We start from the raw sequence: 16336 nt of genomic DNA, 5'->3' as shown, positions 1-16336 counted from the left end.
GTGGGTCTATATTAGAGCCAGCCGTCACCAAGACCTGTTTATGAACTACTGTTTACTAATTCAAGGTTAGCTAGTCAGGGGAAAACATAACGCCCATGTGGGTACCAGCACTGTGGAATCCTGGGAAAAGAGGAAGCAGATAAGTTAGTGAAGGAGGCGGTCAGAAGACATGAGGAAATAATTCAACAGTAGCAGCAGTACTGGGGCCGAGCATCAAAAGGAAGACACTTACATGAAATACAGAATAAAGTAGGAGGGGTGAGGGATGAAGGAACCAACAGAAAGGATTAAGGGCTGGTGACAGCAAACAAACATTAAAACAATTTTAACTCAGAAACTGTTCTTATTTTTTAAGAATTAAAAAAACATTGATTTCTCTTTGTTAATATTTTTATTTAGATCATTCCTATGCTCTAATGTGATCTGTATTTATGACTTCTTTATTTGTGTGTGAGTGTTTTGTCTGTATCAGTGATTTCTCCATTCTATGCAAGTTGACCCTCTCTGCTGGTTTTTACTTTCATTTGTCACCTGTCTGCAACACGATAAATAATAAACAAAAGTAATATATGTACATACATTGAATTTCCATTTATTAAATATATGTACATATAAAATAAAGATATATGTAAAAAAAGAGACATGTTTAAAATTAATGAAAAATTAATAAGAAACACATACAGTATATAAACATATAGAATTTTTGTGTATGTATGTACACATTTAATATTTAAATTTGCATATATAAATTAAATATATATCATTAATATATACGGTCACAACTTGTTATACCACATAAAGATTCATCATAGTTATTTCTAATATATGTAAATATACACATTTTAAATGGGTATTTAATATATGCCAAACACTTATATGTAACTTATATGCTATATATGTAATAATAATATATATCCTTACAGTTAACATATATGGCAACATCACTCTTGATATAGGGACATACATATGTCAAATATTAACTTTCTGTATGGGTGCAGTGGACAATTAGAACCAGAGGGGGCAGTAATGTGACGCCATGGACGTCAACTGCCGTAAAACCCCCTAGAAGAAGACGAAGAAGAAGAAGCGGACCGTGTGTGCACAGTGTGTGTGTTAGCCTAGCTTAGCGGGATGATCTTTCTAACTTCCAGATAACCTGCAGCCTCACCACCATGACAGACTACGCCGAAGAGCAGAGAAATGAACTAGAGGCGATAGAGTCCATCTACCCGGACTCCTTCACAGGTCTGAACCTCAGCGGGGGGGGGGGGGGGGGGGGGGGGGCAGGAGGGAGAGGGCAGCTAGCTCCCAGGCTAACAGTTAACTCTACAGTGGAGCTGTAATTCTGCACATACTGAAGAACATATGACACGGACAGGTTCATGAAAGAGGGGCTGCTCTGTTATAAGATATATGTAAATATATGTATGAGGTAGGATCCATCGGCTGAGCCTCAGACTTCAGTAAACTGTAGCCGCACAGTCAGTGAAACATAGTGAGTCATGTGTAGCTGTTCTTGTCCTCAGAGCAGAGCAGTGTCTGTGCTGACAGCTTGGTGAACACAGACTCAGATCCACTATGGAGGACTGAGGCAGACCTGTTCGTGGACTCACTGACTCCTGTGTGTTTTCAGTGCTTTCAGATGAACCCACCAGCTTCACCATCACTGTCACATCAGATGCAGGAGAACATGGGGAAAGTGAGTACACTCACGTCATCCACTGCACACATGGCTGTTAAAACAAACAGTTATGAAGTGTCACTCAGTTCATAGTAATGTCATGGCTCTGATGATGAAGACTGTGATCACATGATCTGTCTGTTTTCTCGCTGCAGCTGTGGAAGCAACACTCAAGTTCACATATGTAGAGAAATACCCAGATGAGGCTCCGCTGTGGGAGATCCACTCCCAGGAGAACCTGGAGGACCAGGACGTGGAGGACATCCTCACCTTACTGCAGCAGCAGGTCTGTCCATTACAGTCTGATCTCCTTAGGCCACATCCATTCCTGTATCTCTGCTCTGGCTCTTTTCACTGGGCTCTGATGTTTCTGTGTCATGTAAATCACTTGTCCTGTGTTCACCTCTGAGAAAACAGTCAGAAACCAAAAATGAGAATGGTCTTTTTCTTGCTTCATGATGGCGTACCCTATCTTTACATTAATGTCACAATCAGAAAAACCATATTGATCCCTGCAGGGAAATTCCCTTGTTTCAAGTTCGAACACACAGTTCGAAAGAGGACGAAAATAAGTTTTAAAAAAAAAAAGTAGTAATAATACATACTCAATAAGTGAATAGCTAAGTTTCTTGTGTTTATCTTAAATTACTATTAATAATGATAATAATAAACTTAATTTGTATAGCACCTTTGATACAATAAATGTATCAAAAAGTGCTTTACAAGAAAGAAATTACATGGACCAGTGCTTCAGATGAAAAAACTAAATGAACATAAAAACATGTAAAATGAGATGGAATAATAATTAAAAAAAATTAAAATTTAGAAATAATAAATAAATAAATAATAAAACTTTTATCCCCAATTTTCCTCTGGCTGTTGCTGGGAACCTTCAATAAACCACCAGTAGATCACCTCAGGTTACTTGGAGGTCTATACTCAATAAGGGAGTTAAAATGTAGCTTGGTAAAATGTACAAATGTGCAAAGAAATCACGTGCCGAGTGTCCCTTGATTGATGTCCCTGAAGATCATGAAGAAAGCACTGGGGTGCAGAGTGGAGGACGTCGCACATGGTTGCCAGGTGAGCGGAGGGTTTGTAGTATGAACAGTTCACTGTCTGGGCTGCAGGAATATTTCCCTCCCGTCCGCCTGAACCGCCTGAAAGCTGTCCATGGTAGAGACGTGATCTGGAGGATCTTCCTGTAACCATGTCTCGACCTCATATCCACTAGTTCCACCAGTGATCTCAGGTTGCCCATGACGATAGGAGGAAGACAGGCTCGTCTTCATCAGTCTCTGTTGTCCCAGCTCTCTTCCCCTGCCACCTCCTCCCTCCTCTGCATCGTCTGTGTGCCCACCTCCAGATTTCTGCAGCAATGTCCGTTGCCCTGGTCGCCACGCCAACCGGCGTCAGCACGATCAGCTGCTCTTATGTAAACAGTGCGACTGAAGTTACTGTTCTGTGGTAGCGAAGCTGAACGAAAACGCATCAGACTACACTCACAAAAAAATTAAATTCCACAATGAAAAAACAGCAGAAGTATCTCTTCTCTCTTTCTCTAAAAAAAAAAAGATAAGTTGGAAAAATGAGGAAATGAGCAGGAGCAGCTGCAACAGGCTGCATGCACACTCGACACAAGAGGTGGTGGAATACTGTTAGTTCTCTCCCAAAATCGCTGGAGAACTAGTATGAAGAAGTCTGGCTCCATTCTGCAGTAAATAAACTCATGGCAGGTCTATCAGGAGGTGACGACATTAACTAGCTGCTGTCTGATGAAAATATACATAATGTTACTAAGCAACCATCTCCTGATCTGACACAATGTACCAGTATCATCATCCTACATGTGTGTGTGTGGTCACTGCAGGCAGAAGAAAACCTGGGCATGGTGATGATCTTCACTCTGGTCACAGCTGTTCAGGAGAAACTCAACGAAATTGTGGATTTGATGAAAAACAGACAAGAAGAAGAGAAGAGGCGGAAAGAGAGAGAGGCAGAGGAAGCAGAGAAGGTAAGAGCTGGATAATATATAAAGCTTATTTATGTGCTGTGTAAATATGTATACAGTATACATCTTTCTCTCTCAGGTCAAATCAGTTAAATTCACTAAGCTTTATGAATGAATGTCAGGTGAACAATGTTGCCAGTGTCAAAGATAAAACAAGTAAAATGAGCAAAAAGTCAATAGTAAAATTAAATATGTGTGTGTGTGTGTGTGTGTGTGTGTGTGTGTGTGTGTGTCTAACAGGTGGCGTTCCAGGGCACCGTGGTGACCATTGAAAACTTCCTGGCATGGAAAGCTGAGTTTGAGCTGGACATGGCTGAGCTGAGGAGGAAGAAGCAGAAGGAGGAGGAGCAGGCGGGAAAAACCAAACTCACTGGTACACAAACACTTTACAGTCGAAGCTCACAACCTGCAAAGTTGATGACATCAACATATGAACTGGTGAACATGTGATCTTTCCCTCACCAGGTAAACAGCTGTTTGAGACAGACCACAACCTGGACACGTCAGACATTCAGTTCCTTGAAGACGGTAAAAGAGTGTTTCTGAATCTCAGGCTGTTAATGATGTTATGTGAAAATAATTGAATCTGTTTCATTTAATTCAATTTAAATGGACAAAAGCATCAACACCTTTAATTCCATAAGTGAAATATAAGTTGGTTTGTGGTCCAGACGATGATGTTATAAGACACTGAAATTGTAGAAAAGGTTGAAATATCAGCTGATAAATGAATCACATGTATGTTCTTTGGTACGAACATGTCTGAGAGTACAGCGGCAGATCTGAGGAGGTCTTAGTCTGACACACGCACTGCTTTCTTCTTCTGCAGCTGGAAACAACGTTGAAGTGGATGAGTCACTGTTCCAGGACATTGAGGACTTGGACTTGGATGAGGACGACCCAGACTTTGACCCTTTAGAGATGGGCAGTGATGAGGACTGAGGCAGGAGGAGGACTGAGGACTGACAGGACCGTGCTGCTCCTCTCTGGGACGCGATCGCCTGACAGACACACCCAACAGCCGTGTTCGTTTTTTAAAGACTCTTATACAAACCCAACACACCCACATACACACCCACCAGTGTCTGTTTCTATGCCTGACCCATTAAAGTGACCAGATAAATGTCTGACTTGGCTCTGGTGCTGTTTGACCTGCAGGACGTCCCAGTGACGGACTCCTCGTTCGGCCAGAAGAGGGCAGTGTAACATCAAGAATGGCCGCAGGATTCAGATGCTGAAGTTATAGCATCATTACCACAATAAATAATTATATTCACTTACCATTACAAGTAAGATTAATACATTTTGTTTAGGTCAGAGAAGTAGTGACAGAAAAATGTTCCATCAAAGTTCATGATTGAAGCTTCTTCATGGAGACTGACTCGTTTATATTGTAGTTTTATTCTTGATGTTCAGGAGGAGGTTTGAACAGTTTGATTTAAAGTTCATCTGCGTGTAACCATGTACATCACACTTTATAAACTCATCATGTTATTTGTTTGTAAAGTCTTCATCTGCAAAGCAGCTGGTGATTAAAGCTAAACGTAGGTGTAGTTGCCATTTGTCTTTCAAACAAATCTAAGTCTTACAAAAATCAAAAGGCCACTGATGCACCATGTGTTTTCTTTTTGATTTATTCGTCCAAACGAACAGCAATCCAAGGAACAAAGCCATCATGTTTCCTGCTGCCTCTCCTGCTCTGGTAAAAAAAAAAAAAAAAAAAAAACATTGGCCCATCCAGGTGCATGCTGGTCCTAAACCAGTCTACCTTACTAAATAACCTCATGTGTCCACTGTAGATACAGATACCAATACTAGTTAACCAAACTAACTCTGATGGAAAGCAAATATTATACAACAGTTAGTTCCGACCAAGTAATTTGATTGGCCGAGAGTCATTCCCTGAGTGCTGATAGAGAACAACAGCACTGGGACTTTTAACTACATGTATCAGTCCGTTTCACAGGTGTTAACCATTAATCAGCATCACATTAACGGTCTTTATCTATCTTAGATTGAAGCAAACTTTGCAAAGATGAAAATATTTATAATATATATATATAAATATATATTTATAAACATGAAAATGAGGTTTCATTTTAGCATTTTCATTTATGAATGTAAAACTTAAAACTTTGCAAAATTATATAATTCAATTGATTAGAAAATATTTATTTTCATATTTTGTTTTGATCCTTAAGAAACCAAAAAATACATTTTCCAAAAGAAGCTCAAAGCTACAGGACAAACCTTCAGATATAGTTTACAGGTATGTATACACTCCCAAAACAGACGGCCTACAGTGTCAGTATGACCACCGCAGGAAGTACAGCTTATGTCAGTATCATTTCTGAATGTAACAGAAAGAGATCTAACTGGGTGACATGGGTGAATGATTTGAAATGAAACCTTCACCTTATTGACCAAAAACATTTTTATTCTTTTTTTCCAGCATAAATTGTTTACACAACTTTTCAAAAAAAGCTTTACTAGGTGAAACAGAAACAATACCACAGAGAAAGCTTAAAGCTCACTTTTCAATCTGGTGAGTCAGCTGCATCAGTAGAAGGAACATCGAGAACATGGATACACCAGATGGAACAGGATCAAAGACTATGGCAAGCTGTTCAGGAGTTACAGGTGGTTTGTCTGGAGGACTAGACCCAGTCTGAGTTGTTTTAATTTCTTCTTCCTCCTCTTTTAATTTGGCACAGGAAGTGCATTGTTGCCTCCTGCCGATTAAAAACAACAACACACGTGCTCTTAACAGAAATGATGTACGTGTTTATTTGCATGTAGAGACACTGTAACCCACTGCCAGGTGTGAACAGCAGCAGTTCCTGATCCAGACCAGGCTCTGAGTCCACATCCCTCTCAGTCTGTTCCCCTGGTGACTTCATTTAAACCCTTTTGGGTGATGACATTTCTCATACGTATCTCATAGAGTCCTTAAACGGTGGTGTCCATGGCAACCAACATCGCACAATGCAAAATTTAACCTTTGATAAAATGTAAAGTCTTTAGTCACACATCACTAACGATCAGCTGTGGCAGCAAATGATGATGTGTGTGAAACTGCTGTGCAGGGTTCAGACAGGGTACAGTCACTGGACACAGATGAAAGACGACACAGTCACAAACCTCTCAGTGCATCAGTGTTTATTGTCTTTACACAAACAGTCATATAAGAAGTGAATAAAATACAGTGTAATATTGAAAATATATAATTTACATCAGGTAACACGATGGTTGAACATAAGTTAACAGGACTAAACATCAGTGTTGGAAGTCAGTGTTCGACAGTGTTGTTCTTCCATAAGCCAGCTCTGTCCTCCTCTAATGATTCCCACATTGTACTGTCACACCACAGTATGTTCACTTTAATGTAATCTTCATAAAAATATCATTAATATTGTTCAACATACATGAATATACAGTGTTAATGAATATGTCCCCGGAGTTACTGAGTTGACAAGTTGTCTGTGGCAGTTTCAAGTCGCTGTGAAGTGTGTGTGTGTGTGTGTGTGTGTGTCCTTTGTCTGCAGCTCTGCAGCATGAGCAGCCCAAACCTCAGCTGATTCAAACTGTATCTGTTGCCATGGAAACAAAGAGTCGAGGATTTGTCAGTCCGAGTCAAGAGGCTGAAGAACAAATGACGTCACGAGTCGTTGGTGTTGAGGTCAAAGTCCAGTCGTTGGTCTTTTTTTGATTTTGTCAAGTCTGAAGTCAGTCTTCAGGTTCCCGACTCGAGTTGGATTCAGAGTCCAAGTCGTGCGACTCGAGTCCAGTCCTGCAGGTCAGACCACATGACTCTGTCACTGAACACAAACAGCGAGCGTGGTTCCAACATGTATTCATCATTTTCAGGTTTAAACTGTGATTTCTGTGACCATCAATACAGACTCTACTATATATTTAGCAGCCAGAGAAGTCAGTCCATAGAACATGTTTACTATGAATGAGATCAGTTCTACTTCACAGGTGAGGCCTTTCACTACAGTAACAAACTAAACATGCATAGAGCTTAACAGTGAACAGAGAGGTTCATTTACTGCTGTCACAGTAACTGCTCCATGTGCAGAGCCAAGCAACAACAATGTAAATGTGACAACAGTTAAACAGAGCTGACCCCACCAGCTGTATCTGTTCTCTGCACATCAACTCTGACACTTCTTACATGAGCACAAAACAAGGCTTTCTACATCACAACATACCTACTGCATGACCATGAGAATATTGATTCTACTTTGTCAAAAATCAGTTTTTGCATAGATTTTAAAATGTCGAAAATGAATGGAAACCACTGGCTGCCCGGAATGAAGAGAGAGACTCTGTATGGCTGAAGGAGGAAGAGGAGAAGCAGATTTTTTTCTTCTGTATAGCACAGAGTTCATGAAGCTGCAACTGTGACTGTGTTCTTCTTTTTGTGTTGTCAGTCATGAGACGAACAAGGGATCACTCCATGTTCCTGATGTCCCAGATAAACGACAGAGGAAAGTCCTTCATCTCTTTGTGGAAGACCTTGTCGAACATCTCGTTCTGGGCCACAGTGAAGTGGTTCTTCCAGTCCCCGATGGTCCCTGATACAGAACATGGAGGGAGAAGGAGAAGGTTGTAGTCATGAATAAACAGGTTACTGTTCTTCAACCCGTCCTACAGTCATAACCCTGGTCTCCTTTGAAAGGTGACTTTAAGTTTTACAACCAAACGGTCAGATTGATTAGATACTGAAGCACAGTGGTGCTGATCTTACTAGACCCCCACCATCCCCTTAACTTGCAGGCTATTGGCAGACGCAAGAATTTACAGATGTCCCCTAAACGCCTCACATGCAGGCAATGGGTAGACACTGGCTATAGCACACATCATCAGGGGCCCCTCAGCAGTGCTCTGCATAGTGTCTTAATGGAAGGTTTAAGGGGGTTTATAGCTGTCACTGTAAAATGTGCCAATATGAGGGGCCATTGGGGGGCCCTTTTTCCCCTAGGGGCCCCAAGCATTTGCCTGGTTTGCCTCTCCTGGCAGTGCACCTCTGCTGAACCAGAGTTACAGAGGTAGCTTTTTTGCCTTGCCTATTTGTTTGGGAATATAATGGCTTGCAATTAGACCCTCTGTGTGGAAAACACTTCCTGTATGTAGGAGTATTTGTGTTTTCCTCACACAACAACACAACAACACAACAAACCACCGAACACTCAAAAGTGTTACAGCTACAATACTGTTGAAAACTCAGCACCAGAGTCATTGCTGAGTGGTGTGTGGGTGGTGCAGTAGGTGGTGGAGGGGGTCAGAGACCTGAGGTTTGATTCACAGGAGCAGTACATCCAGTTCACTCATATGTTCCAACAAACAGCTGTCTCCCTGTGTATGTGTAGGCTGCGGTCGAACAGTCTAAATAATCTCCTCTGTAACCACCTCTCCTCCACCTCCATGGAAAACGTCCTGAGGTCAAGGAAAGCTGTGAAGGAGAATTCATAAAGACTTAGGAAAAACCTGACTGCACTTACACTAGGAATTTTTATTTAAACTAACTTTATTTATAACACTTGGACGATAAATCCCCCTTTCCTAACCACTAACACAAAACAAACAGGATTGAAATGTTTAAAAAAGATAAATGAAAGAAATATACAAATAGAGAAAGTTGAGCCTTTGAAATAATAATTAAATAGAAATTAGGAACTGAGCAAGAGACCAGAATAAATTATATTCAGACAAGTTTATAGTTTACTGGCATAGGAGCTTTTGACATTTTATACATTTCTTAAGTAGAGAAAATTCATTTAAGTGCTTTACACGATGGGAGGGGATTTAGTGAAACAACATTAATGTAGTATTTTGTTATGATGATGACGTTTCTCTGTTATTTCCACATTTACGTGTCTCTGCTGTGGTAAAACTGCAATGGTGCATCACTTTAAATGTTGTTGCAGCAAGGAATTGTGGGACAGCATTTTCTCCTTCCCTTTCATAAAGGAAGGCCCAGTGTTTCCTAGGCTAAAGGAGATAAGATAGGAAGCACTGAAGCTCCTTTCCTCATCATGACGCTGCTCAGATAAAGACTGGCAAAGACTTTTGGACCGCAGCCTAACATTCAGTTGTGTTTTCAGTTGTGATCCTAGTGACTCCTAGTGGTCGCTCAAGGTGCGTGCGGAGTGGGACTGGTGGAAACGCTTGAACCTCCCACACGTCACACCTTCCCAGTGAAGCCCAGCACTGAAAGCCTGGTGGGTTTTTATGGATTTGGTTGGTTTGGGTTGCCATGCATAACCAAACCGTCTTTTATATTACCAATAGCTCACACTGTTACTTGTATGTGAAAGGTATCACTCATAGTGATGAACCCACAGAGAATTATCACACATCCGCTTCACTAACTGATTGTTGCAAATAGAGTCTCAAGACGTACGGTGTCCAGCGGGTCCCAGCACTATAATGAAGCCTCCTACAAAACGCTCACATTAGATAGAATTTGGAGGGGAGAGGTCCCAGAACTTGTACATGACTTACACTGGAGCACATGAATCCTGACCATCAGCAGATTCATTATAATTCTGTGAGTGTTGCCAGAACCTGCAACCGGTTTTGTTGCTGAATGACATTTCCTCACTTAATGTCCCTGAATGTCAGAAACGTGAAGTACTGGCAGGTTTAACAGCTGCTAAGAAAATGCTTGTAATGAGTTAGAATCCCCCCCACACACACACTCTGACCATAACACAGTGGCTTTTTACTTTTCTTGACATTATTTATATGGAGTTCTCAACAGCTCGTAAAAATGGGGCTAAAGAGGCGAACGTGAATATGTGGCTCTCAGCAGCTGCTGCAATGAAAGGCCTTTTGTGATTTCTCTTGTCTGCTACATACTTGACCCACATCCAATCCATCATCCTTGGCCATTTAATAGATCCATATAATGTGTTCCACGGGTCAGAGGGAGGGTTCCCTCCCCCCCTATCTATCATATTATATTTAGTTTTTTTGTTTGTTTTGTGGATGGGGTGGTTATAATGTTCCACTTTGTTCACTGGCCTCTACATCATTATGTTTATGCCCTTATTTGGTAAAATTGAAAATAAAAACATTTGATAGCAAAAAAAAAGAACTTTATAGCAACAGCTGCCTGAGAGTGACCGCTGGACTCAGATTCATCATGCGGACACAAACCTGACTCCAAGTGAAAGATCATGTTGCTCTGTGTCTGCTGCATGTGTGAACAGGTAACCGTCTGCTGACAGGTTTGTATCATATCTTAAAGATGATCATGTGTCAGTGTTGTGTCTACAGCTTGTTTCTGCTGCCCTCAAGTGGCCAAAAGTTGGTTACTGCAGATTTACAGCCTCTGCGTGTAGCGTCAGACTCTGGTGTTCAAAGGTTCAGTATGTGGTGGTGACATTTTTTTAAAAATTAAAAACCATCAGAATAATCCTACACACAACAGTTTAAACATAAGCTCAGTAAAGCTCTAAGATTGAGTCTCACCCCGGCTGTTCAGTCTACCTCTTGCTACACACTTTATATGAAGAGGCTGCGTTATCAGACCAAATGTTTCCAAAGCTGTTTACAGTGTTAGGATGTAATATCAGTATACAGTTATTAAACATATTTAATAATTTAATTAATTAATTCTGTGGGTTGACAGTTGAACCTCTTGGGTATATTTAGGTAGAGGTTGACTTCCTGTTCGCACCTGAAGCAGTAAAGACTCTTACCTTTCCTCATGAACCTGCCCTGGTGGTGGTTGAGCAAGTCACCTGGCACCTGCTCGTAGTTGGCCTGAGGGATCTTCTTCATGTTCTTGAAGGTGCTGTGTTTCACCACGTTGGCCAGCTGCTCGTCAGTCAGCTCTTTCCCCAGGAACGAGGAGATCCTCTCCACTGCAGACTGCAGGTCCTGAGCAACAACACAGTACCATGGACGATCTCTTTCTAAAGCACACTGATGCTACAACAGACGATATGACCGGACGTGGTGAGACGGAGATGATTTGAGTCATACCTGGATCATTTCTTCATACGTGATGAACAACATGTTCATATCATCCTTGTGAGAGAACCAGGTCTTAACGTGATCAAACCAGCTGCACCCAAACACTGCAATGAACAGAGCACAATGTCAGTGCCACACTTCGGACACTCATCATGAAAACGTATTATTCTGTGGAGGACAGCTGCTCTCACCGTCTCCTCTCATGAACTTCTCAAAGAACTCGTCGAAATCCTTCGGCGTCTCCAACATGTTTGCGAGTTTATGGAAGTAGAAGTAAGACACAAGGACATCTTTGGGATTTCTTGCCACGTAGATCACCTAAAGAAAGGAGGTCAAACCTGGACATCACCGGAGTACAACTGTATCCTGTTCACTGGGGACTAACTGACTCTTATAACTGCCTTGCTGGATTTAAGCAACATTATCAGTGTATCGGCCTATAACTATGTGTTCGTGCCACAACCCTGCTGGGGCCCGAAATTGGCCTCTCAGTGTTAATGAGATGATTTGGGCGTGTAGCATTTCCTGCAGCTACAGGGCAGGAAGTCACAAGACCAACTACAACAAACATGAGGGGAACACAGGATAAAGAGAGAGCAACACAACAAAGTGAACCCGCTGAACATCGGGGGGTTTGTGTTGTCGCTGGAGCAGCGGGGTCTTAGAACAGCAGTCGCAGCCCAACACTGTGATCCAGAACAAGCAGCCCCCACTGAGGAGGTTTCCGTGTAGTTTACTGTTGATGTTAACGAAGCCCAGAGGACGAATCAGAGCCTCCAGTGGGACAAAATTTCCACTCTGCATGAGGTTGGGTATCGTTCTCAAGGCTGACACAACACATTCTGTGTATTGTACTTAAAAAACAATCAGTGACTTATTTTGGGAAAGAAGCTGTTTCAGGTGTTGCTTCACCTGTGTGGTCACTATGAAGGATGTAGTCTGAGCTGATGTTAAATGTCGTACTTCATACACAGAGATGTTTCTATTGTTTAGCCTGCCCTCATAATTAGTGTACATTCAGGCAGTTCATTTTTTCCTTTTAAAACAAAAACGAAAAAAAAAAACCCCACTGTATTTCTGTAACTTTCGTTTTGAACCAAAAATGTAAAAACCTTTTTCTTGTCAGAATTAAAAAATGGAAAAACAACAACGTCCCATTGGAAGAAACAGTCCAATTCTGTGTTTGCATATTCCTTTTTTTTTAGTAGTAAAGGGAAATATTTCAAAATAAAAGCCAAGAGGGTAGCGTTGGTGTTCTATAAACGTAGAATTATGCCAGAGAAGAAGCCATCACATTGTGGGGTTCAATCCAGAATATCTATGAAATTGAATTTTTTTCTTTGAGGTCTGGTGCATGTTGGTTGCATTAATCATTCATCATATCTATACTGGCTGTAGAACGATTTCTAAACAATTTCAAAGTAAGTGATGGGGACATGGTTCAGCTGAAACTAATATGAGTTTTCATATCTTCCACAGTTATTAACTATCCCTCCACAGTCAGTGGAAACAGAAAGAGAACATTTGGTTCTAAACAGAGGAAGTTGGGGAGATGCTGGTTTGATGCAGACTGCCGGACTTTCATGTGAACTCAGGTGGAACAGGGACTGTGCATTCTGATCTAGCTTGTGAGTATATGAGTGTTGTTCTTAGGCAAACTTGAAAAGATATGAATTTGTCCTTTAATATGTGACACATATTGTGAAGACAGGAAGTTGACCAACTGATGGAAGACCAGCGATAAACTGTCTGCCTCAAAGAGAAAAGCATGAAGGACATTAGTGATACAGCTTAATGAGATTTTTGTTGGCAGCACTCTAAGTCGCCTATTTAGTCTTTATAATCAGTAATAATTATGTGATAACTTAGTTTTTAATGCAGCTGTAATCTGATCTAAGTGTTACTGTGTGATGATGAACGACAATATAGTAAAACACAGCTGGAACCATATAAAATATGAAGAACAAAAACTAAATATTGATAAACATTTAAAGGTCCCATATAGTATAAAGGTAGATGTCCATGTGTTGTTTGATTATAAATCTGTATTGCCTGTATTCAGAAACTAAGCCTTAAAACCAGCCGTCTCAGTCATGCCCCAAGCCCCGCCCACCTGGACCCACCCTGCAACCTTGCAGGATTTGGTTTCTCTGAGTGTTTTCCTGAAAACTGCTTTATTTTTATCTGATCACTCAGAAAACAGAGGCTCAGAGCCTCCTCTCTTCTGATTGGTTCACCACCCTGTTGTTACTAGAGCTCCAGAGAGAAGATGAGAGAAGATGAGAGGAAATGTAAAACTACACTGAGATGGTTTTTGGTTCTTAAAACTACAAATATATCTTCTAATGGATCAACGCTTCAAATAAAACACATGAGAAAAGGAGAATATGGAGCTTTAACATAATATTATATCTGCTTTCAACTGCATGAGTATATGTTTATATACTGCTCATGAATGCTAAATGGAGGAACCTAAAGTAAAATCTTTAGGTTTAGGTGCAGGTGAGATACAGTTGTTTAAAGAGCTGACCTTGCCCCTCTGGCTCAGAGCAGGAGGCATGAACTGGTGCTGCAGGTGGGTGACCCTCAGTCTGGGTGACGGGGCCGTGATGAACGCCTGTCTGTTGCCGTTCACTTCGATCCAGGGGATGAGATCTGCGTTGGAGAACTTATTGAGCTTGCTGATGGCAGTCACATCTCCTTTCATCTCCAGGAGCAGCAGGATCTGCTGCATCCAGATGGTCCCTGTCAGACAGAGCAGACAGGCCTCATTTCCATCCCCCAGACTCTGTGTGTACAATGGCAGCAATTAGGTCAGCCTGGTGTATGAGCACACCTCTCCTCTCCGCTCTGAGGACCTTTGTCCTGATTTCTCTTGGAGTGTTTTCACAATACTCACTTGTCTAGTTGATGGTTTGATACCCTGCTCTCTGCTGAAATCAATTTGTTACACACAAAATAGCAGGACATTCATCTGGAAATGCTGTACATACTAATCAGCCTTGTTCCTTCCACTATGCTGAGAGCGCCACAAACCGCACTGACCTTTAGTGCACTCCCACTGCGTGACACTGGACACAACAGTGTATGTGATGGAGCCTGCAGCAAAGCCTGGTGCCTCCTCTGTGTGTGTGCAACACGAGTCTTCCATCTCTATGTTCCTCTCACCTGATTTCGGGTATGTGACGACAAACACGTCAGAGTCTCTGATCTCCAGGTTGTAAATCTGGTCCACATCCTCCGGATCATGAGTCCCGCTGATCAGCTTGAAGCCTTTGTGCGGCACCAGTTCGTGGTTGTGAGTCTTGGCATCATTTAAATCCATGATAACTGAAGCACAACAGAAGCACAGGTGTGTTTTCTTTACCTGTCTCTTCTCTAGTGAAAGCACAACAGCACTTTGTTAATACAGCTTAACTGATTCCTGTGTTTACATTGGTCTCAGTTCATCTACAGTCACCAGCGGAAACACTAACACTAACTAATCACTAACGTGTCTTGAGTTTCAGTCAACTGACTTTCCCAGCTTCAACAGCAGAAATAAAGTCACACTGTAGAGCGCGCGCACTAATCTGTCCGCGTGCCTCTATCAACATGTTTCCTACCTGCTCTGTTCGCTCCTCTGTCCGACTGGAGGAACCACGTCCAGTGTGTCTGATATGATCTCACTGCCACCAGCAGGAAACACCTTATATGAACCCAGATCAGTGGCAGAGCTGCGGAGGCCGGAGGTCCCTCCTCTTTTCCTCTGCTCAACGCTGGAGATGCGCGTGGAACGCGCGTTTTTACGCACTGTCAAGAAAAGCATCTCCGAGTCCAACGCGCCCTCAGCAAACAGAGTGATGACGGAGGAGAAGAGGAAAGGAAGGAAGGAAGGAAGGAAGGAAGGACGGAAGGAAGGAAGGAAGGAAGGAAGGAAGGAAGGAAAGAGGGAAGGAAGGAAGGAAGGAAGGAAGGAAGGGAGGGAGGAAGGAAGGAAGGAAGGAAGGAAGGAAGGAAGGAAGGAAGGAAGGAAGGAAGGAAGGAGGTCACTCAGTCAGCGGCGCAGTGGGTCAAGTGATTAGCGCGGGAGATGAAGTGACTGTAGCGCTGTCCCAGCTGAGACCGCCACAGGGAACTGATACAGGAAAAAGCTCAAACTGCTTATGCAACATCAAAACCAAAACAAGGTTCTGATGTTGCATAAGCAGCACTTTACAGAGAAGTATGCAGAACATACACACACTCACCAGAACAAACAGTCCAGAGGCTGAACCCCTGAACCGCTTCACCTCACATGAACCACAGAGCCTCAAACTCTCCGCACTCTGCTTTGGTCCTGGACTGTTGATCCAGCACAGTCACTGTTAACATCGTTTAAAATCCACTGAGGGTTTGGTAAGAAAACTGATGAATTATAGCCTCTGCTCTAATAACCCGGATTTTATATTTCCCATAATGCATTAATGTCTGATACATCTGTCAGACCCTACACCCCCTAGTTTAATCACTGTTATCAATTTGTCCAAGCTGAATTAATCCCAATGACATCATCAGGGTCATTTTCTCAGACTTCAAGGATGACATCATAGCCCTGTTTTCATTGGCTGAAAATGAATAAATTGGTGGACTGTCCCTTTAATTGCAGTTGATGTAATTAATGATTTTTTTTTATT

General features: G+C 41.9%; 2 protein-coding genes across 3 annotated transcripts; one reads left to right on the top strand and one right to left on the bottom strand.

Moving 5' to 3' along the window:
* Positions 1–1058: 1058 nt before the first annotated feature.
* On the top strand, positions 1059–4819 carry rwdd1 (RWD domain containing 1). Its single transcript, XM_056381247.1, has 7 exons — positions 1059–1245; positions 1634–1699; positions 1837–1967; positions 3552–3695; positions 3933–4065; positions 4158–4220; positions 4522–4819. Exons 1-7 carry the CDS (start codon positions 1173–1175, stop codon positions 4632–4634), a joined length of 723 nt encoding a protein of 240 aa, XP_056237222.1. The 5' UTR covers positions 1059–1172; the 3' UTR covers positions 4635–4819.
* Positions 4820–6836: 2017 nt separating this feature from the next.
* Positions 6837–15595, bottom strand: LOC130172327 (amine sulfotransferase-like). Of its 2 annotated transcripts, none has more exons than XM_056380965.1 (7): positions 15287–15595; positions 14727–15011; positions 14212–14426; positions 11873–11999; positions 11691–11785; positions 11405–11585; positions 6837–8272 (listed from the first exon to the last, which is right to left on the bottom strand). In XM_056380965.1, exons 2-7 carry the CDS (start codon positions 15004–15006, stop codon positions 8148–8150), a joined length of 1023 nt encoding a protein of 340 aa, XP_056236940.1. In that variant the 5' UTR covers positions 15007–15011; positions 15287–15595; the 3' UTR covers positions 6837–8147. The 2 variants fall into 2 exon arrangements, with proteins under 2 accessions (XP_056236940.1, XP_056236941.1); XM_056380966.1 differs by having other exon boundaries at positions 14850–15011; positions 15287–15591.
* Between the last annotated feature and the right edge of the window lie 741 nt (positions 15596–16336).

This window comes from Seriola aureovittata, chromosome 7 (genome assembly GCF_021018895.1).
Source record: "Seriola aureovittata isolate HTS-2021-v1 ecotype China chromosome 7, ASM2101889v1, whole genome shotgun sequence".
Taxonomy (NCBI): domain Eukaryota; kingdom Metazoa; phylum Chordata; class Actinopteri; order Carangiformes; family Carangidae; genus Seriola; species Seriola aureovittata.
Note: the sequence above shows the minus strand (reverse complement) of the source record. Positions and strands in the feature narration are given on the sequence as shown.